The sequence below is a fragment of the Miniopterus schreibersii genome, assembly GCF_964146895.1.
Source record: "Miniopterus schreibersii genome assembly, chromosome: 20".
Classification (NCBI taxonomy): Eukaryota; Metazoa; Chordata; class Mammalia; order Chiroptera; family Miniopteridae; genus Miniopterus; species Miniopterus schreibersii.
In genome coordinates this window covers 13,339,335-13,361,985 of record NC_138122.1, presented here as the reverse complement: position 1 = coordinate 13,361,985, position 22,651 = coordinate 13,339,335, and the positions used below count along the sequence as shown (strand labels likewise).

General features: G+C 38.7%; 1 protein-coding gene across 1 annotated transcript in view; it reads left to right on the top strand.

Annotated features, from left to right (window-relative positions):
• MAPK1 (mitogen-activated protein kinase 1) overlaps nucleotides 1-22,651 on the top strand; it is a 57,782-nt gene that overhangs the window by 16,444 nt on the left and 18,687 nt on the right. The window contains exons 2-6 of the mRNA XM_081123411.1: nucleotides 13,678-13,860; nucleotides 15,512-15,701; nucleotides 18,164-18,280; nucleotides 21,961-22,075; nucleotides 22,379-22,510. Of these exons, the coding sequence (XP_080979537.1) occupies nucleotides 13,678-13,860; nucleotides 15,512-15,701; nucleotides 18,164-18,280; nucleotides 21,961-22,075; nucleotides 22,379-22,510 (737 nt within the window). The remainder of the gene's footprint in view (nucleotides 1-13,677; nucleotides 13,861-15,511; nucleotides 15,702-18,163; nucleotides 18,281-21,960; nucleotides 22,076-22,378; nucleotides 22,511-22,651) is intronic.

Below are 22,651 nucleotides of genomic sequence, written 5' to 3'. Positions count from 1 at the left end.
GAATTGTATTTAAAATAATGGACCATTTATGTACTAGAAGCTGGGTATTGTGTACTTTCTGAAAGCTTTAAAAATATGTGATCAAATTCATTAACTAATTCTTTGCTATGTATTTTATTGCTTCAGAATTGGTAAAATACGCTAAGACTTTTAACCTTTAAATTTAGCTTTTTAACATGTGTGGAAATTATCTTATTCCATATTAATAGCTTAGGTTTTATCACTACTTATAAATTGCTTTCTACTTTGTCTAATTTCACATGAGTTTTCATATTAAACATAGATATTTACTTAGTTCTTTCTGGAATCTGGTTGTTCATTGGTCTAGTTATTATTTTTAACTCTGCCTGGTATTTTAAGACTTTTTACTTTTGTTTTCCCCAGAAGTCTACTTTTTAATTTCTTAGCAGGGCTTCTACCTTGAGTCTTTGTTAAATCGCCTACTCTGTGTGTATGTTAAAAACTGTGAGTTCACACTGATAATCTCTGACTCTAATCCAACACATGCAGTTTATTTTAGCCTTCCTTCTTGCTTGTAATTCGTTCACCAACCTGGCTCTCATCTTCCACTTGTTTACATATTTCTTCAGTCCCATGCTATACATGAAATAGTTTCAGAATTGCTAACCAAATATCCTTGTGAGGAAGAAATTTACTAACTGCATTAGGGATTTATCATCAGTTTTTTGTGATGTTAGCTTTATAGTATCCAGTTAAAATACTGTTTTCAGAAGTTGCTTAGACTGGTTTCTTCCTCATGCCCTCCAGTATGGTTATGTTATTCTTGTAGTTAGGTTCATTTGTTACTGTTTGTGCTGCATTTTGTATTCTTTCCACATCCTAGTTGGTTTTAATTTTTCATTTAATTTTTTGAGTGTGTGATACATTACTATGATTCTAAGGGGCAGAGCTATACACAAGGTATACTCAGAGAAGTATTACTCCCTCCTCATCCCTACCACCCGTTCCCGTTCTACCCTTCACTACCCACTCCCTTGTAAGTAGCCAGTCTCTTTAGTTTCTGTTTATCCTTTCTATATTTATGTCATACATATAAGCAGATATATGTATGTATATTTTCTTACAACTCCTTATATGAAAAATAACAATATAAATCTTTTTACCTTTTTTTTTTTTCTTTCACTTAGTATATCTTGGAAACCACTCCATAGCAGTTCTTAGAGATTTTTCTCATTCATTTTTTACAGCTGCATAGTACTTCATCATATGGATGTACCATAGCTTATTCAACCTCCCTCCAATGTATGGCCATTTAGGTTGTTTCTAGTATTTTGCAATTATAGATTATGCTGCAGTGAATAACCTTGTGCATATGTATTTTCATGTTATTGGAATTTTTCTTCATAGTAGATTCCTACGGGTGGTATTGCTGGATCAAAAGATAGATGCACAGATATATAATTTTGTTAGGTATTGATATTGTCAAATTACTCTCAAGAAGGATTGTATAATTTTCATTCCCACCAGCAATATATGAGAGTTACTTGCATATATTTTATAACTTCACATACCTATGAATGATTATCAAATTTCGTTCAGGGGCTTTCTTTCCTTATTTATGTCCCCTTCTATCATGATGGTTTGCAGAAAAAAAGAAAACCTGCAGAAACTTTTTTAATGGAAAGAAGTAAAAATAGCTTTTCAGAGCTGCCTGGAGATTTTCTTTCAGGCAGTTTAGAGTTATAATTATATGTTACATTTTTCTACTTCACCTAGTTAATCTGTTATGTAATATATCACCGCCTGCAGGCAAGTTTAACCATTTTCCTTATCTTAGGGAGTCATTTTCCACATGTCTGAGGCAGGTGTTTAATATTTCTGACAGTGAGGCAGTTTATAGAGATTTGAATTGCTTGACTCCTTTACATTTCAGTAATGAGGACAGTCATCTGAGCCTCTCCCCCTTGACCTGTTTGGGTACAGCTTACAAAGGTGTTCAAGGTTCAGCCTTAAGAAGTAGATCATTCTCTTTTCACACTGTAGCTCCTTACCCTCCTGCCCTCTCTCCCCTGTGCCCCCTGACTTGAGACCCTTCACAGTGGTTTTCCCAGTCTACTGGTCTTGTCCAGCCTTGATCTGGATTCTGTCTGCTGACCTCTCCGCTGACCAGATTCTAACTTTCTCTTAATCTCTTCCCTCCCATTGTACATGAACCCAACTTTATTTTGTCTGATCTTGCTCACAGCCTGATGATATATGCTGGAGAAAATAACTTAATTGTCATGATTGCCATCACTGAAAATCTCTGGGTACTAATTTCCACTGGTGTTCAATATGATCTTTTTACTTGTCCTGACTTGTCCTCATTCAGGTCCCTTCCCTACCCTCTTATGTCTGGTTTGCTTTTCCATCCTCTGCCTTCAAATCTGCTCTCCCACACCTCATTTACAGCACATATTTGCCTGTTTCGGGGGAGACAGGTTTTGGCTTATCCTCAGGACTAAGATTTGAATAGTGAGAGCCTTTGAAAATGCGTAGGCTACTTTGGGAAGCAGAACATTTTCTGTATCATGATCATTATGATTATTTTATTTTTGTCATCACTGTCTGCCTTCTTCAATTTCTTTCCAGTTGACCTATCAGAATCTGGCTCAATTATGAGGCTAACCTTGGTTCATCAACACCAAGGGAGCATTGCCTGTGGAGGACTATTGTCCCTTGTATGGTGTAGTGGCTGAGAACATGGGTTTTAGAGGTCAGCACACCTGGGTTTGAATCCTGGTTTTGTTAGCTACTAGTTATATAACCATAGACAAGTTAATTGATTCCTCCCCTCTTCCTCAGTTTGTTCATCTATAAAATAAGGGTTTATGGCCGGCCGGGCGTGGCTCAGCGGTTGAGCTTCGGCCTAGGATCCAGGCGATCAGGGTTCGATTCCCGGTCAGGGCACATGCCCGGGTTGCAGGCTCGATCAGTGACTCATCATTGATGTTTCTCTCTCTCTCTCCCTCTCCTTTCCACTCTCTGAAATCAATAAAGATATATTTTTAAAAAAATAATAAAATAAGGGTTTATGCTTCAAAGGGTTCTGGTGAAGACAGTATGTGAGGATTTTTCTAAAGTTAACACTGTGCTAAGTGTCCAGTAAATAATGGTCATTATGATTAATGAGGTCTCTTCTCACTCTCTACTTCAGTTCCAGAGGCACATGGAGCTGCCTGTGCTGGTACCCTTGAATGCTTGGCATTGGTGAAGACTTGATACTCTTAGTCTATGTTGATTACCTCTAGCTGTTATCATAGCTCACTGCTAGCCAGCCTGACTTGGACCATTCCAAAATTCTTGCCCAGTGAAGGTGGGAGGGAATAACTGAGGAGGAAAGAAATGTAGGGGAATGATCAAAAAGTGAGTAACCCCTTTCCTTCATCAGTCTCTCTCCTCATGACAAGTTCAGAGCACAGTCTAATTTCAAAGGTCACTTCTTTTTTTTTCTTTTTTTTCTTTTAATTTTAATTTAATTTTTTTTAAAGAGGAGTCATTTTTTTTTTTTTTTTTTAATCTTTATTGATTTCAGAGAGAGGAAACGAGAGGGAGAGAGAGAGATAGAAACATCAGTGATAAGTCATTGATCGAGCCCGCAACCCAGGCATGTGCCCTGACCGGGAATCAAACCCCGATCGCCTGGATTCTAGGTCAACGCTCAACCGCTGAGCCACGCCCGACCGGGCTTTAAGTTTTTTTATACTTAAAAAAATAATAATTTGTGTACTTCAATCCACCAAAAATGTGTGGAACCTTTACTAAGTCACTACAAGTCTTCATCTTTGTATATATGTTTATATCTGTGCGTACATATGTATGTACATTCAACCACATAACTGCGCGTGAGGGTTTTTCCCCATTCTCTTGTATAAATCGTGTTTTGTTTGTTTTATTTTGTACTTCTAATGTTCGGAAGAAGTCTGACAAAATAATGGAACCTTCTCCTTTTTGTAACTTGACCAATGCTATCAGAGCAGACATATAGGGTAGAGCCAAGTTGGGTCTAAAACTCAGACCTCCTGATTTGAGGTCTGATGTTTCTTCCTTTTTAGGGTGATAAATGTAATAAATAATAATAATAAAGTAATACAAAATGGCTATACTGCTTTTGGGGGGAAGGCCTAATATCTTTCAGTCTTTGCATCTGCTGTTCTACACTGTTTACAACCCTTGAGATTTCCTCTTTTTTTTTCTTTTTCTTTTTTTAAAAAAAAGCTTTCCTCATTTTTTTTGAGCCAAGGAAATGGTTGCTCAGAGATGTTAGGTAACTCAGCGATGTCTCAGTCAGTAAGGGATAAGGGCCAGAATTGCAAATCATCTGACTGTTTGGCCGTGTTTTATTACTTTTGAAGAGGTTAAAAAATGCATATGTAAACAAACAAATTTGTTCAAACTCAGCTGTGTACCTTTTCTAGAGAGGTTGCATACATGTTATTGACATCATATTTTAGCTGTGATATCTGTAGTATATTGGAGTATTGGTTCTTAAGATAATGTAAAATTATGATGGTTTTATAGGTAAAATGACTTTAGCTTTTTATTTGCTCATTTAATCATTTGCACCCTCTTAAAACTTTGCACTGGCTTTCTTGGCTAGTAAATTATGAGAGAACTAAGCTAAAATAAGGAATATATTTTCTTTTAAAACAGTCATTTGTATTATCTACCTACTTATTTTTAGAACATTAATTTAGATCAGTCTAACTTAGCATCTGAAGACAAGTTAATTTTTATTTGTGAAACGAAGTACTGTAGTTTTGTGTTCAGATAATTAAAGTTCACCAAAATGGGTAGCTTAGAGAACAGCTTAATAGCTTTCTCTAAAAATAACCCATTCACAGCTGATAGGTAGCATTTTAGTTGCTTAACACCGGGTACAGTATGTGTTGTTTGTGCATGATAAGATAGCTACTTTACTTAGACACAATTTATTTTTCACAAATATTATTGAGTCTCTGTTATAAAATGACTTTAATGACAGGGGGCTGGAAAGGATAGGAAGAAAATCTGAACATGTCAGAAATTTTATATTTATATGAAAGCCTTAGAAAATGACCGTCAAAGGCAAGGCATTTATTCTAATGATCCTGCCATTGCTCAAAACCAGTTTGTAACATTTCCTTTGCAGTTGCCTTCAATATGAGTATACAGGGTGGAGGCAAAAGTAGGTTTACAGTTCATCGTATGGAAAATAAAATTATTAATAAGTAATACTGTTTAAATCATTAAAGAAAATTAACCATAATTTTATAGCACAGCTCAGTTTTTTAAAATCACCTTTTGAGGTATAGTTTATGTACAGTAGAATAACACCTTTTCTATGTGCACTGTTCAGTGGATCTTGGCAAATGTATATACTTGTGTAACCACTACCACAGTGAAGGTACAGAACATTACATAACCCCAGAAAGCTCCTTGTGCCCCTTTGCAGTCAGTCTTCACCTCAGGTAACCACAGATCAGCTGTCACTGTAGATCAGCTTCAACTTTTCTAGAATTAAATATAAATGGGATTTTTAAAGTCTGTACCCTTTTTGTGTCTGGCTTCTTTCACTTAGCAGCTTTTCAGATTCATCCTTGTTGCATATATCAGTAATTTCCTTTTTGCTGCTGAGTACTCTTCCATTGTATTGATGGCGCACAGTTTGTTTGCCCTCCCTTGTGGATGGATATTTGGATTGTTCCAAGTTTGCAGCTATTATAAATAAAGCTCCTACAAACATTTGTATACATGTCTCTGTGGACATATATTTTCATTTCTCCAATAAATGTCTGGGAATGGAATTGCTGGGTTATATGGTAAGTGTACGTATACCTTTTCAGAAAGTGCCAAACTTTTCCATAGTGGTTGTAGTATTTTGCAGTTCCATCTGCAGACTGAGAGTTGAAGCTTTTCTACATCCTCATCAGCACTTCATATGGTCAGGTCTTTTTATTTTAGCTCTTCTCTCATGGGTATGTGGTTTTAGTTTGCATTTCCCTTATGACTCACCAGTCATCTTTTCATGTGTTTATTATCTCACAGAAGTGTCTATAATCTTTTGCCTATTTTTAAATATTGTATTTTCTTATTTTGAAGTTTGTAAGAGTTCTATATATATTCTAAATACATATTGCAAATTTTTCTCTCCTGTCTGCACAGCTCATTTTCAGCCTTGATGGTATTATTGGGCTTGTCCACCCATTTCATTCACAAGATCCCACTCAGCACCTTTCTTTTCCAGTCTTGCTAATTCCTCCTGTCTGCACTGTTATCACTCTTGTAGACTCCAGGGGCTTTAATACTCCCCTCAAAGGTGTGGTTGTTTTTCTTTTTTCAATTATTTTACTGACTTGAGAGTGCTACTGGTTCATAGTGCCCTTGGGCCTGGAATGTTAAATGTCCTGCAGTGGGTGGCATGATTTAACACAATGAACTGACCTGCTTAAAATGCAGGTTATGTGCTTGTTGCTTAGTCCAAGCCACTGTCATCTCTCACTATTGCAGTGCTTCAGATGGTTTTCTTTTTTTCTTTCCCTTTTTCCTCTTTGCAATCCATTCTTCATATCACAGCTGGAAAAATCATTAATATAAATTGGGCACTTTTAGTCCCCAGCTTAAAGGGAAGTGCATTTAAGATAAATCTTAAATCCTTAGCACAACTGCCAGGTTACTGCCTATTTCTTTGGCCTCATCGTGAGCCATTCTCTCTCTGCTTGGTATACTTCAGCCACATGGCCTTCTTTTGGGTCTACAGAGACTCAGGCCTAACCCCTCCCTGCTCGACAGAATACTTTAACCTTCTCTGCCACCCCTCAAATCTCCTAGATCATAAGTCGATGCTCAGCTGCTGAGCCACGCCAGCTGGGAGCGAGTTCTTAATCTTTATTGCCATGGATCTTTTAGGCAGTCAGTGAAATCTATGGCTCCTTCTCATCTCAGGTTAATGTTTTTAAATGAATAAAATAAATTATGTACAATTACCAAGGAAATCAGTTATATAGAAATACTGCTTTTTAAATATGGAGAAAATACATCTTTAATGTATGTGTTTCTTTATTAATACCTTAAGTAGCAAGATCAATTGTAATTTCAAAGTAGTAAGGAATATAAATATTTTGAGAATTACAACTATAGTCTTCTCACTAGTCTTAACTATTCCTGGTTTTAACCTCCATCAGTCTACAGAAATGCCTATATTCTGATAGTGTCATTCTCATGGTCCAAGGATTCTTTCGATTATCAGAATAAAGTATTGATTTCTCAGCTTTCTCAGTCTGGTGTCACCTTTTTTGCTTTTCTCCTGGATGGGTTCTAAACTCCAGCCATATTGAATAACCTAGCACTTGTACTCAGCCTTCCATGCTTTAACTCCTGCAGCTCTCCTTTCTACGGGTCTTTCTCATTGACTGCCTGTTTTTAAACCTTACCTGCTTTTGAAGCTACCATTAAAATACCACCTTCTGAAAGAGTTCCACAGGTATTAACACAGAGCAGCGCTTGATGCTCAATAAATTATAGCTCTTATTAAATAATAATCATAAGACTTCTTTTTATTATTACCACCACTTAGTTCTCAATAGTAAACTATAAACATATTGAGTGATGTACATATAGGAAACAAGGCAAAATGTATCAATAAGTGTAAGCAAACATAGTACACAGTGAATACATAAATGATTAATGTTTAGAAAATTGTTTTGATCTCGATTTGAATGTTTATTCATTTTATATCAGCACAATGAGGAAATAATTTAATAGATCTGTACATTTCTGATCCTTAGTCATCACAAAAACCACCAATAATCCTTAGGTATGATAGATTTAGAATGCTATCAATCATTTATTATAAGACAAAACCCTCAAGCTCCTAAGAATTCTAAGTTTTTTATATTTTAATTGTTACTGAGTACTTACCTGCCTCATATATAATATATACCAAAAACAGAAATCTTGACATGGGGGAAACAAAACTTGAAAGTTCAACATCAACTGTGTTAATTGTTGTTGCTTTTTACAATGTAGTAAGTAAGACCTTGAAAGGAGGAGATGTGATCAGGAGTAGACAGTATTAAAAGTTCTCAATATAAGCCCAGATGGCATGGCTCAGTGGTTGAGTGTCAGCGCAGGAACCAAGAGGTCGCAGTTGAATTCCGGGTCAGGGCACATTCCCGAGTTGGAGGCTTGATTCCTAGTAGGTGGCATGCAGGAGACAGCTGATTGATGATGTTTCTCTCTCACCAATATTTCTATCTATCCTTTTCCCTTCCTCTCTCTTCCTCTCTAAAAATCAATAAAAAAAATTTTTTTTTAAAGTTTGCAGTATAAGCAAGCCAGCTGTATGGAGCAGCTCCTCAGACCAAGCACTGAGAGCTTGTGTAAGAATGCAGTAGCTGTATTAGAAGTGTAGCTGCAGAGATCAGGTTGACTTCCTGAGCTTGTGTGGGCAGCACCAGCATTGGAGAGGGGTGATAGTGCTGAGCACCCTACTTTCAGGGCCATGGACAGACCCAAATGTACCTAGAATAAGCAAGTACATTCAGGACAGCAGGGGAAATATTAATATGAGACACACTCGAAATACTATCAGTGAAAGGAACTATACCACAAAAAGTGAAAGTATTCAAATGAATAGAGGCTTAAGAGTAAAGTCTAGTTCCTCAATTCTAATAAACAAATAACTAGAAATCCTGAAATTTTGAAATAATGCTTTTTTAAAGTATAAGAATACAGTTTTCATACAGCAATTTGGAGAAGGCCTTTCTTCCATATTTTTTCTTCTAAACGTGCTGCTGTCAGTCCTGACTGGCAAGCAGTAGTAGATTTGAAATGGCTCTTCTGTTTCTCCAAGTCCAGAATATATAAAAGTATTCCTACCTGTGCAAGTGGGAATCTGAAAATAGTTGCTTTCTTTATGAGATGAATATTGTAAGTTTCTAGCCACAACTGTTCTAAGCTAATTCTTAGGCATCAGAATATGGTTTCACTTTGTTATAATGACCATCTCCTTCAGCTGTGAAGTTGCCTATTGCATAGTATTTTTATTTGTTTTAATTTTCACCAGAGGGTATTTTTTCCATTGCTTTTTGGAGAGAGTGGAAGGGAGAGAGGAGAGAGAGAGAAACATTGATGTGAGAGAGACACATTGATTGGTTGCCTCCTGCACTTGCCCCAACCAGAGCCAGGGATTGAGCTTGTAACCGAGGTATGTTCCCTTGTGCGGATTCAAACCCAGGACCCTTAAGTCTGCAGGCCGACACTCTAACCACTGAGCCAAACCCATTAGGGCTCTACTGCTTAGTTTTAAAACCAGTGTTGAGCCCAGCCAGTGTGGCTTAATGGTCGAGCATCGGCCCAATGAATCAAGAGGTCACTGGTTCGATTCCCAGTCAGGACACATGCATGGTTGCGGGCAGATATTCCAGGCTCAGTACACACCCTGCAAGTGCTGGCCCTTGGTTACCCCTTGTGCACACATTGGAGGAACATTCTGCTGTCAGCAGAGCCATCATGCAGGAGGCACACACCTCCTTGGGAGCGGACTCAGGAAATGGGGATTCTGGAGCTCCTGATGGGCGTGTTCCCTGGACCCCATAAACCTCCTCATGAGGAGGGGCATGGCTGGCTGAGGGCCAATCATTCCCATAGATGTTCTGCTCATTTTCCTCTTACCTTTCTTTATAGCCTTGCTCCTCTTTTGAAAGCCTGCTCGTCCTTAATCCTCTTCTTAAAACCCTTATTTGGACTGTATCTACCCAGCTTCTTCTGTGTTTCAGATGTGGTTTAGTATGATAAAGGCAGTGTGTATGTTATCTGTTCCTGTCGTCATCCCTCATTAAAGTGCAAGCTTCTTAAGAGCAGGATTATTATGTGTTTTTGCCACCAGTCCTAACATGAAGTCTCACAAATGGGAAGTGTTTGACAAGTGAGGTTTGAATCTACCGCAACTCTGGCATCGCTCTCATGTTGTTGTGGTAACCCTATCACAACAGGAAATGAAGTTAGTTTAGGATGACTTGTTCATAATTGACTCATTCTGGTTTTCCTTTCTTCCCTAAGTGATCACAAAACATCTGTTAAATAATATACTCCAGAATTTTGTGGTCTTCTACTTCCACATTTCTGGAATCTGTCTGTTCCCACCCACCCAAGCCCAGGAATAAACCATGCATCCAAGGAACCCAAGGTTCCTTTTTTTTTCAAAATGCTCTCTGAGCCCACCAGTGAGGCTCAGGAGTTGAACGTCGACCTAGGATCCAGGAGATCGTGGTTCGATTCCTGGTCAGGGCACATGCCCAGGTTGTGTGCTCGACCCCCAGTAGGGGGCATGCAGGAGGCAGCAGATCGATGACACTTATCATTGATGTTTCTCTCTCTCTCCCCCCCCTTCCTCTCTCTAAAATCAATAAAGACATATTTAAAAGAAAAAAATTGTTAAGATGGATGTCAAAGACTTTACTGCCTATTTCTTCTAGAGGTTTTATAGTTTCAGGTCTTACATTTAAGTCTTTAAACACATTTTGAGTTTATTTTTGTATATGATGTGAGAAAGTGGTCCCGCAGTTCCCCTCCCACTTGGCAGATATGCTAGGGTTAGTAAATGGATGCCCTTTCAGTATAGTCTAAGTGTCTTTTAAACCACTGTTTCTCATTGTGCCCCAGGACAGGCAAGTCTACACACAGGCCGTTTAGTGATCCCTTCTTACTGCAGGTCAGTGCTTTGGGAGTGTGGTTCCCATGGTACCTTGTTTCTGTCTCTCCTACCTATTCCTGTGTGGTCTCTCTCTGGTTTGTTGTACAGAAACTGTCCAGTTAGCCCTCATTTCTTCTTCGGGCTAATTGTTTTGCCTGTAGATGTAAATTTGATGTGGGAAGAGGTGAGTCAAGGGTCTTTCTATGTTGCCATTTTGGACTGGAAGTCTTTATTTTATTTCTTTCCAATGATTATTCACCTTACAGGGATGAGTTAGGAAACTCTTCATTCTCCTAACCTTGAGCACTTTATTTAACCTTGAATTTTTATTTTTGAAAAGAGCAAGTTTATCAGCTACAAGAAAAATATGAATATCTAAAATTAATCCACCCAAAGACTGTGTAGTCACAGATTGGATTAAGATCCCAAATTGCAGCCATGAGTTGTTTATAGAACTCACCAAAAAAGCTGTAGCATAGCAATAGTTGAGAAGAGAGATGAGCAAAGATCAAGTTCTTAGAGGGGAAAAAAGGAAAACGGGGTTGGCAGTACCAAAGTAATTTTAAAACTAACACTATTAAGAGACACCAAATAACCCATGGTAAAAGGTATACCAATAAAATATATTTGTCAAGTATCAGAACAGTAAATATATAAAACAAAACAGAAATCCAAGGAGAAATGAGCAAATAGAGTTATTATGGAAGAGCGTAAGCTCTTTGTGATTTGTTCTACAGCAGATTGTGTAAGCCAAAAAGGCAGCAGAATGGAGTAGTAGAACAGACAGGAACAGACCCAGTTTCATAGATAGGGTCATACCTTCTTTCCAAGTGGGCATTAATGAGAATGATCTCATGCCTTCTCACTTAAAGCAGGTCAGTTGTTTTTTTTATTTCATCACTGGGTATTGATGTAATTGGAAGGACACACTGACCATAAAGCCCTCCTGCAACAGTCTTGTTCTTGAAAGCAAATTTATGGTCATGGTCATGTCTGACTACTGTGTTTCGGTAAAAGTAGAATTTTATAGTGTTGAGTTTAAAACAATATTTTACAACTATTTTAACCTATGTTCCCTTTTGTGGAACTTGTGGTCTTTCTATAATTTGAATTACCCAAAAAGTTTTAATTTCTAAAAAGATTTATTCCCAATATTGAACAAGCTTGCTTAACATATCTCTTTGCCTGCCTACCTGCAGATCAGTGGTTTAGATCTTCATTCAGCAAAACCAAGGCAAAATAAGATTTGAGTAATGATTCTTGTATTTAGGAAATATATTTCATTTTGAGATATTGAGGGTACCTGTGTCCACTATATTAATGGTATGTGGAAGAATTGAAGCCAAGTAAGATAAGGCCCCTCCTACAGCATAGTTGTGATAGAGTCAGACAAATGCATCAAATAATTCTCAGAATAAGTAGACTGATAGCCCTAGCTGGTTTGGTTCAGTGGTTAGAGCATCAGCCCTAGGACTAAAGGGTCCAGGGTTCGATTCCAGCCAAGGACATACCTCAGTTGTACGCTCGATCCAACTGGAGCCGGTGCAGGAGGCAACCAATCAATGTGTTTCTCCCCCTCCCTCTCCCTCCCTTTCCCTCCCTTCCACTCTCTCTAAAAAGCAATGGAAAAAATATCCTCAGGTGAAGATTAAAAAAAAAATAATAAGTAGATTGATAAATATCATTATAGAAGCACAAACTTGAAATAAACTTATTTTACTGTTTTCTATTTCTAGCACTAACCCTGAGGAAACAAGAAGTAATGTCTTATTGCCTGTCAGTGTTATTTCAGTGCTTCAATCAGTGGACCAGATGTTGATATTTATTAATATGAAAAGCTCTTACAAAAAAGATTCAATAGAATACTGATCATACAGATAATAATAATATTCAAGATTCAGCCAGGCCAGTGTGGCTCAGTGGCTGAGCATGGACCGATGAACCAGGAGGTCACAGGTTCAGTTCCCGGTCAGAGCATATGCCTGGGCTGCAGGCTCAATCCCCAGTAGGGGGCATACAGGAGGCATCCGATCAATGACTTTAATCATTGATGTCTCTATCTCTCCCTCTCCCTTCCTCTTTCTGAAATCAATAGAAATGTATTTAAAAATGTATATATTCAAGATTCAAGTTGATCATAAAATTAAAGATACAGTTATTATTGCTTCTGCTGGATTTCTATTTAGATCAGACCTTAATGACAACTTGCAAAGAACTGGGCCTTTGTTGGGGCTTAAAAATATTTTTTTGAAGAATACTTTATAAGTTTTGTTATAAGACTACCCACACATCTGAGTTAAATTTCTTCCAGGGGGCTGGGTGTAGCCCAATGGTTGAGCATCAACCCATGAACCAAGAGGTCACCAGTTTGATTCCCGGTCAGGGCACATGTGCAGGTTGCAGGCTTGATCCCCAGGAGGCAGCTGATGGATGTTTCTCTCCTTCTCCCTTATTTTCTCTCTAAAATCAATAAAAACTTTTTTTTTTTAAATTTCTTCTGGCGGGGGGGGCAGAAAGAGTCATGTCAATTTGCAAGTAAGACAAAATTGATAAAAAGCATTCAAGGTGTGTCCTCTTGGTTCCATTTTTGTCAGAGATGAAGTTGTGGTTGATAGTCATGTGAATGTTTGCTGAGTCAGAGGAATCTGATACAACAGTAGGAGGCTGTTTTGAAGGCAGAAATGATTGCTCTCACCAGAATGCAGTTGCTGTTAAAAACAGTGGGAAAGTGTGTGTGCATTTGTGAGTGTGTGAGAGAGAAACCTATGTTGCCAAGTTTATAAAAATGGGCATCCACAGTTACCAGGGCCAAGCCCTCTGCTACCTTGTTCCAGCTGCATCTTCCCTATGTGTGCTGCCTTCACATGTATTAAACAAGTATTTAACCAGAGTGCTAAACACTTAATACTTTACCAGTTTTCAGTCTTTCTACCAAGATATTCTGAGAACTATCTTTAATGCCATCTCTTACCCCACCTTTTCCTTTTTTTTTTTTTTTTAAGCTCTGCTTATGATAATGTCAACAAAGTTCGAGTAGCTATCAAGAAAATCAGTCCTTTTGAGCACCAGACCTACTGCCAGAGAACCCTGAGGGAGATAAAAATCTTACTGCGCTTCAGACACGAGAACATCATTGGAATCAATGATATTATTCGAGCACCAACCATCGAGCAAATGAAAGATGTGTATCCTTTGCAGACAGCAGGCTCCACTGCTTGGTCACCTTGTTGAGTAAATGTAATTTGAAATGCCCTGGACTTATCAGAGTAAAGGAAAAATATATAAAGCACATTTAAGGGTAAATTGTAATATGTTAGCCACTTACTATAATTCTTGCATTATATAAAACTTTTCTCTGATTCATTTTATCAGTTCTATTTTTAGTGTCTCTTCAACAAATCCACTTTTTCGTCAATTTCAGTAAAAATTTCCTTTAAGTATAGTTATGGAAAGTCCCGGTTAATGCCATTTCCAGTTATGCTTTCTTTATTCAAGGTGTGGTTTGTTATGATGGTGAGACAGAAAAGAAAGAGTTGTAGACTAAGAAAGAGGGTACCCTGGATATCACCTGGTCAAATCCAGGCCATCCTAATCTGAGACAAAGTCATTTTACCTTTAGGTCTGTTTTCTCATCTTTAAAATTAAGGTACTAGCCCTCAGAATCTTTAAGGCGACTCACCTCTGAAATTGTTACTAACTATATGACCAATATTTAGAAATCTGGACTAAGGAGGTACAGAGGATGCTACCTGGGTAAAGACTACATTTGAAAGATAAAGACATTAAATATACTGAAGAGGATCTGCCAGAAAAAGTTGTAGTTTTGGATAGTGCAGGATTCCTACCACTTCGCTTATTTTGCATTGTACCCCTCCAGGGAAAGGTAGCTCACTATCTCTTCTTTCCATATTTAAATAGCTCTGTTACTAAGTTGTAGTGATATTTTAAGTGAAATACCTCCTGCCCCGACCACCTGTTGTCCTGCTTTACCTTTTGCCATAAAAGTAAAATCTCTTTTAGGTGACAAGTTTGTAATCCCGTACTGTGTTTCATCTAGCATGAATCTGTAAGAGACATACATTAATATTAACACAGAAATGAATAAAAGAAATGCAAAAAAATTGCTAATGAAATAGTATTATGGTAAAGTTAAAAGCTAAAGGCTTTTATAACTTAATTTCTATAAAGAAGTTAGCCATAGCTAAAATACTAGATGCTTAGATACATGGCAGGAAAGCAAGAGGAGCAAAACTAGCATGAGCTCCTTCTTGGTATAAATTCCTCATAGTCTTATTTACTTAGGATCTTAACATTAATTGAAGAGTCAAACAGATAGACTGAGGGTTGAATTTAATAGCAATGTGTTTTAGGCCTGTATTTCCAAAAGTTTTATAGTTGATTTTTGAGGAGAAGAAGAGAACAAGAAGTGAGAACAGTGACATTACAAGTTGTTGCTGGGCCAAAGAAAGGAGGGAGTGTATGATGCTTGATGGTCACCACACTTGCCCAGCTCTTTCCAACAAGGCTTGGAGACCAAGAAGGTTAGGACTTCAAGATTGGTGAATATTTCCATAACAGCCTATTTCAGGTCTTAGTCTAGGTCAGTAACGGGTGATTATCAAGCAGGTAGAATGCCGTTGTCTCACAGGACCTAAAAAAGAGTTAACTACTTCAGATTCCTTCCATAAAGGAATACTAAGTTTTCATCAGTTTATCATTTCCTGCATGGTCCTCATGATGTAATAATGAACCTTTTGGGGAGAGGGTTCATTTGTTTTCAGTGCTTTGCTAACTGTAACCAGCTATTTGGTATGTTACCTTAACCTGTCCAAACAGATATATAGTACAGGACCTCATGGAAACAGATCTCTACAAGCTCTTGAAGACACAACACCTCAGCAACGACCATATCTGCTATTTTCTTTACCAGATCCTCAGAGGGTTAAAATATATCCATTCAGCTAACGTACTGCATCGTGACCTCAAACCTTCCAACCTGCTGCTCAACACCACCTGCGATCTCAAGGTCAGGCAGGGTATTTACGTTTTAGGGTGATATATATATTGAAAAAACTTTTACTGGGGCATATTTTTATTTATTGTTACTCATATTTAAAATTATACCAGAAATACGCGAAAACATTTTTATGGCAAAAAAATTCAAGAGTGCTATTTCTCTTCTCTTCTGTCCCATTGCTCCTTCCTCTCCATAGGTAACCACTATAACAGATTGGTGTATTTTCTTCCAAAGTTTTTTCTATGCTGTTACATAATGTATACTTTTATACTTGTATATAAAAATAGGATCATGTGCATTATGTGTAAGTTAAAACAATCATCTGTTTCATTGGTGACCCTTTTTCTTTTTAATATGTTTTTATTGATTTTTAGAAAGAGAGGAAGGGAGAGGGGGAGAAGGGACAGAGAGAGAGAAACATCGATTGGCTACTGAATCTATCCCTACTGGGGATTGAGCCCGCAACCCAGGCATGTGCCCTGACCAGGAATCGAACTAGCAACCTCTTGGTGTACAGGTCGACACTCAACCACTGAACAACACTGGCCAGGCAGTGATCTTTTTCTTTAATAAATTTTATAAAAAGAATACTCAGAAAACCTCAATGACTTTAATACCCAAATAAGATATTCCTGGTAAACAGGGAAACTCTAGATCCTTTGTAGTCCTGAGAATTCTCTTGAAAATGGGCAGCATGTCTGTATATCCATATATGTGTGTGTGTGTGTATACATATTTCTATTTTAATAGATAGCAGAGCTAAATGAGTAGGGAAATCTATAGATGTCTTAGATAAGGTGAAGGGGTATGGATTCAGTCTGATAAAAATTCATGTGTATTCAAGAAGACCTAGATATCCTTGGGCAGCCCCCTGGTCTCTGTGCTGGCAGCAGCAGAGGTGGGCAGGGACCTCTTCCCTCAGGTAGCAGGTGTCAGAGCTGATTGTGTGGAGGCCTGGCCTGGCACTTCTAGACCAGCAGCTGTGGAGCGGGCTTCAGACTTGGCATAGGCAACGTGTGTGAGCTGGCAGCAGAGCCGCTATTCAGCAAGGTTGGGTTGGGTTGGGTTGGGCGTGCCACAGGCCCTTCTTCCCCCACCGGCTGGTGGCCCAACAGGTGGTGCTGCTGTGCCTGAGCTAGAGTGAGCTCGTTGTGCTGAATGCATCATAGGCCACATTGCCATTGCACACGGTGTCTGTGGCCACTGTAGCCTTTGTGGACTGAATGTGCACCTTCCAAGAACAGGTAGACGAGCTGGGCCACCTGCAGGCCGACTCAGCCAAGTTCCTCTGCCTCAAGGCCATCACACTGTTCACACCCTGTGCCTATAGCCTCTTAGATGCAGCGCACATGGAGAGGCTTTAAGAGAAAGCGCAGGTGGCCCTCATTGAGTATATGCAGGCCCAGTACCTGTCCCAGCCCCAGTGCTTTCAGCACCTGCTGCTCTGGCTTCCTACCTTGTGCACTGTCCCCATCTCACCTCCTGCGTCTGGTGGATAAGAAGCTCATCTGAAACATGCTGCTGTTTGCAAGGAAGTACCTTCAGCTGGCCCTGCAGCGCTGGCCAGTGACAGGACACTGGGGCACTGTGGCCTGGTCTACAGAACTCAAGGGACGCAGCTGCTTGGGCCTCAAGGGCATTCCCCAGACCAAGGACGCCAGCCTCTCTCCTCAGGCTCCTTTTTTTTAAAAAACTGTGAAATATTTGTCTTTTCTTTTTTTTCCTTTTTTTTAAATCCTCACCTGAGGATATTTTCTCCATTGCTTTCCAGAGAGAGTGGAAGGGAGAGAGAAAGAGAGAGAGAGAGATGACTTTGTGAGAGAAACACATCAATTGGTTGCCTCCCACACATGCCCCAAATGGGGGCCCAGGGATCAAGCCTGCAACCAAGGTACGTACCCTTGACTAGAATCAAACCCTCGACCCTTCAGTCCACTGGCCGATGCTCTAACCACTGAGCAAAACCCACTAGGGCATCTTTTCTATTTTTTAAATGGTCATGAAACCAAAAGATGATCGTGCAGGCTTATGCCTTGTCCTCCCCAGAACCCCTGGCCAAGATGGGAGAGACTGAAGTTTTAATCCTGGGACAGTCTTGATCCTCAACATCCCAGGAACTCCTGGGAAGGTAGGGTTGGCTTCCCTAGTGTTATGGACAAAAGCCTGGCATCTGGACTGGAGGGGTAGCCATAGCTGGGAAAGAGTTGAGATAGCTCCTATGGACATCTGATCCACGTTGGACACTATGTGATGAATGAATCAAGGCCAGTAATAAAGGTGTCTTCTACCTTCTTTCAGGTTGTTGTGAAGATTAAGAATGAGTATATAGAATTCCCAGCAAAGTACTTGCCATATAGTAATAGTAGCAACTACGTATTACCATCATTATTGCTATTGTCTTTTTTATTTTTATGATGTTTTGATGTTAAATTGGTTAGAATCTCTAAGGTGTCCATTTTTTTCTCTCTTAGATCTGTGATTTTGGCTTGGCCCGCGTTGCAGATCCAGACCATGATCATACAGGGTTCCTGACAGAGTATGTAGCCACACGTTGGTACAGGGCTCCAGAAATTATGTTGAATTCCAAGGTAAGGAGCAAGTTTGCATAAAAAGAAAACCAGGAAGCAAAAGAACTTTGGACATATGTTACAGTAAGCCTCCCTCTCAGTAATCCTATTTCCACTTGGGTTCAGCCTTGGCCTGTATGACCAGAACCAAGGTGCTATCATAATCTCCTGTTGAGCATTGAACTCTAGGCCCTGGGTTTTGGCCTCTCCACCTCAGCTGGAATAGTGCTGACGTGTTACACAGTTGGAGGGCATGCCTCTCTGGTCACCGTTGAAATAAATGGTCTTTGTCCTTGCACAGCTCTGCTGAAGTTCTACCTGTAGCAGCTTTTACACCTGCTGCTGGCACTGCTGGGTGCAGGCTGGGTTGGTGTTAGAGGTTATCCAGTAAGGTGTCTTTCTGTGAACATGGACCAGAGCTGTTCTGTAAAGGTCAGATTTAGCTGATAATAAGAATGTCTCTTCAGCAAAATTATTATATAATTTGGAAAAAACATAGATGTGGAAAGAATAGGAATTACTCTGGATTATTTCAAAATTATATGATAATCCTGCTTCCAAATGACATGTGTTCCTCTGATATCCAAGTGGCTGTGAAGAGTTCGCAGGCAAACTTTTCTAATAAGGTCTTGGTCAGAAAAAAAATTAAGTTAAATAATTTTTTAAAAGAGAAAGAGAGAGAGAGAGAGAGAGTGTGTGTGTGTGTGTGTGTATGTGTATGTGTATGTGTATGTGTATGTGTATGCCCATGCCCGGCTGGCATTGCTCAGTGGTTGAGCTTCGACCTATGAACCAGGAGATCACGATTTGATTCCCAGTCAGGGTACATCCCAGGTTGCAGGCTGGATCCCCAGTTAGGGGGCTTGCAGGAAACAACTGATCAATTACTCTCATCATTGATATTTCTATCTCTTCCTTTCCCTTCCTCTCTTTGAAATCAATTTTAAAAAACCATTAATAAGTGTATAAAAGCAAGAAAAAGTGAAGTATATCTTTGTTAGGCTTATGAAACAGGTGGCAAGCATTGGGCCTCTGGACCACCCTTGGAGAGCTCTCCTGGATAGACCTCCTGCATACCCTTCACCCCAGATCCAAACTCACCAAGCCTTTATCCTTTATCACATTTGCTTTTTCATTCTCTGTGTTTTTTTCTGAGTCATTTAAGAATAATTTGTAGATGTGCTCCTTTGCCGCTTAGAAACAGTGGTTCTGATGTTTCCTGAGGATACTTGGCAATGTTTGGAGACATTTTTGGTTTTCACAACTGAGAGGGGAGTGCTACTGGCGTTGAGTGGTTAGCTGTCAGGGATGCTGCTTAACATCCTACAATGCACAGGATAGCCCTCATAACAACTAAATCTTTCCAGCCCAAAATGTCAATAATGCCAAGAGTGAGAAACCCTGCCTTAGAAGAAGGATATTCTCTAAAATGACCATAGTACAGTAATCAAAAGTAGGAAATGTAACACTAAATACAATATCTAATGCACAGTTTATATTCAAATTTTGGATATTTTTCCAATATAACCTTTATACCTTTTTTCTCCCCTGATCTAAGCTCACATAATTGCAGTTTCTTTAGTCTCCTTTAATCTGAAATAGTTCCTCAGCCTTTCTTGACCTTGACATTTTTTGAAGGGTGTAAGTCAGCTATTTTGTAGAATGAACCTCAGTTTTATGTCATGTATTTTGGGCATGAAGACCAGAAAAACAATGTTTTCTTCTCAGTGCATCATATCAGGGGCACGTCTGGTTTATGTGAGTATTAGTGGAGTACATGTTGATCTTTTGGTTAAGATGGTGTCCTCCAAGTCTCCACCATAATTATGATTAATTATAGTAATTATTATGTTAATAATTAATAGGAATTTGTGGAGAAATACTTTAAGACTGTGTAACTTATCTTCTTCAGCAAACTTGCACCCACTAGTTGTACTATCCATTGGTGATTTTATAACTCTGTTGGTCTTTGTTTTAGTTATCTTCATTAATTCATGGTTATTTATTCATTGGCTTATAATCTATATCTACCATTCAGTCCATACCTGCCATTCTGTATTTTGATGCTCAGACTGTCCCAGATTTTCCAGTAGGAGCCACTTTTGACATGTCCCCATTGTACTTCTTTGCTTTTTGGCACTAGATGTTCCAGGTTTACCTTACAGTACTTTCCCTGTCCCAGACTTGGAGCAGTCATTTCTCCAGGGAGCCCTGGTTCCTTTTAGTTAGTTATTTTTTGTGTTTTAAATGTTCTTCTTGCCCTGGCCCGTGTTGCTCAGTTGGTAGGAGCATTGTCCCATACACCAAAAGGTGGCAGGTTCGATTATTGGTCAGGGCACATCCCAGATTGCGGGCTTGGTCCCCAGCAGAAGCAATTGATTGATGTTTCTCTCCTACATCCATGTCTGTCTGTCTGTCTGCCTCTCTCTTTCTCTCTCCCCCTTTCTCTAAAATCAATTTTTTTAAAAAAAATTTAAAAATCTGACTTCCAATAATAATACAGTGATCCATACAACTGTATTTAAAAGGGCATTTAAATATATATATATATCTTTATTGATTTCAGAGAGAGGAAGGGAGAAGGAGAGAGAGAGAGAGAGAGAGAGAGAGAAACATCAGTGATGAGAGAGTTATTGATTGGTTGCATCCTGCATGCCCCCGAATGGGGATCGAGCTCACAACCTGGGCATGTGCCCTGACTGGGAATCAAACCTTGATTTCCTGGATACTAGGTTGATGCTCAAACCCCTGAGCCATGCCCGGCCGAGCTAAAAGGGACTTTTTCTTTTTTTTTTTTAAAGTTCTTCTTTATATAGTTTTGGCCCAAAACAAAAGTTATTTTGGATTACAAGAATTTCGGAAAGAATTATTTTGAAATTCAAGCCTATTTTATCATAGCCATATATCTATTCATTAATTCTTTAATTGATTTTCCCTAAAAAATGTTGCTATGTTTCCCTAAACTTTTATATTTAGCTGAATTCTTTTTCTGTTTTTTAAATTTCTTCATTTATCACTATGTCTAGCATTTTCCATAAAATTCAGCTTTATACCCTTTCGAGAAACTTTTTTTGCACTTGTATGATTTAAACAAATAATTCTTCCATATTTTTTCATAGAATTCCTTTGAAAGAAAAATCATGCCTGAAAAATGAATAGAAGACAAGAAATAGGAATTGTTAAGTTAGGATGGAGCCAGCACACACTTTTTTTCTTGCAGAAATCAAAGGTTTTCAGCTTGACTTTTTTGTAAATGATTTGCAAAATAGATAAAAAATACTCTGAAAGTGTAATAGTATTCCTTCTGACGTGGTTTCCAGGTTTCCAAAATGAGTGAGTGGATCCACAGATGTTCTAAAGCAATGGGGGTGTGACTGTTTTTCTTGTTTCTAGCTTCAACTTCTAAGGATTCTAATTCTCTCAAATTACATGAAAAAAAGGAATGAAGTATACCTTGGCATTTAATAAAAAGTTAATCAACTTTGAAGAGAAATAAAATTAAGTAGTCTTGGTTTTTCAACATTCTCTAAGAAAGCCAAATTATTATTGGTTTCTTCATCTCTTTTCATTTATTTCTGAATTATAGAGCCAAAGGAGAAGCTAAAACTCCTGACAGCCATGTGCCTGTCACGTTAGGAAGATCTCATTGTGTCATGTAATACCAGATATCATTCTCAGCCTTTTCTCCCTTTCTACTGCAGGGCTATACCAAGTCCATTGATATTTGGTCTGTAGGCTGCATTCTGGCAGAGATGCTGTCCAACAGGCCCATCTTCCCAGGGAAGCATTATCTCGACCAGCTGAACCACATTCTGGGTAAGGTTCCCGAGCACAGTAGGGGATAGATTTACTCACTTCATCTGCCCACAGCTATATCAGTCATTTCATTAAATTAAGAGTTTTAACAACTCTTTAACCTATGACAGGCTTGAGTTTTTAACCTTCCTTGACTTAAAATGATAAGGACCCTTATAAAAAACTTTTAATAAAGAAAGGTAAACATTGGGAGGTTGTGTGAGAGGATGTTAATTATCAAGGTCGATTCTGCTCTACAGCTGATGGTGTGTGGTCAGTTTACTTTGGTCTTGATAATTAACAGCTAATTATTTTATCTGATAGGTATTCTTGGATCTCCATCACAGGAAGACCTGAACTGCATAATCAATTTAAAAGCTAGAAACTATTTGCTCTCTCTCCCACACAAAAATAAGGTGCCATGGAACAGGCTCTTCCCAAATGCTGACTCCAAAGGTAAATATTATTTTGTTGATTATTTTTCTTAGGTTTAGCTTCTTGTTTTTGTGTTTGTTTTGTTTGTTAAATCATTAGGTCACTAGCCTGAAAAGTTAGCCTTTGGCTATTGGATAATGCCTATTTATTGCTCTCTTCCCT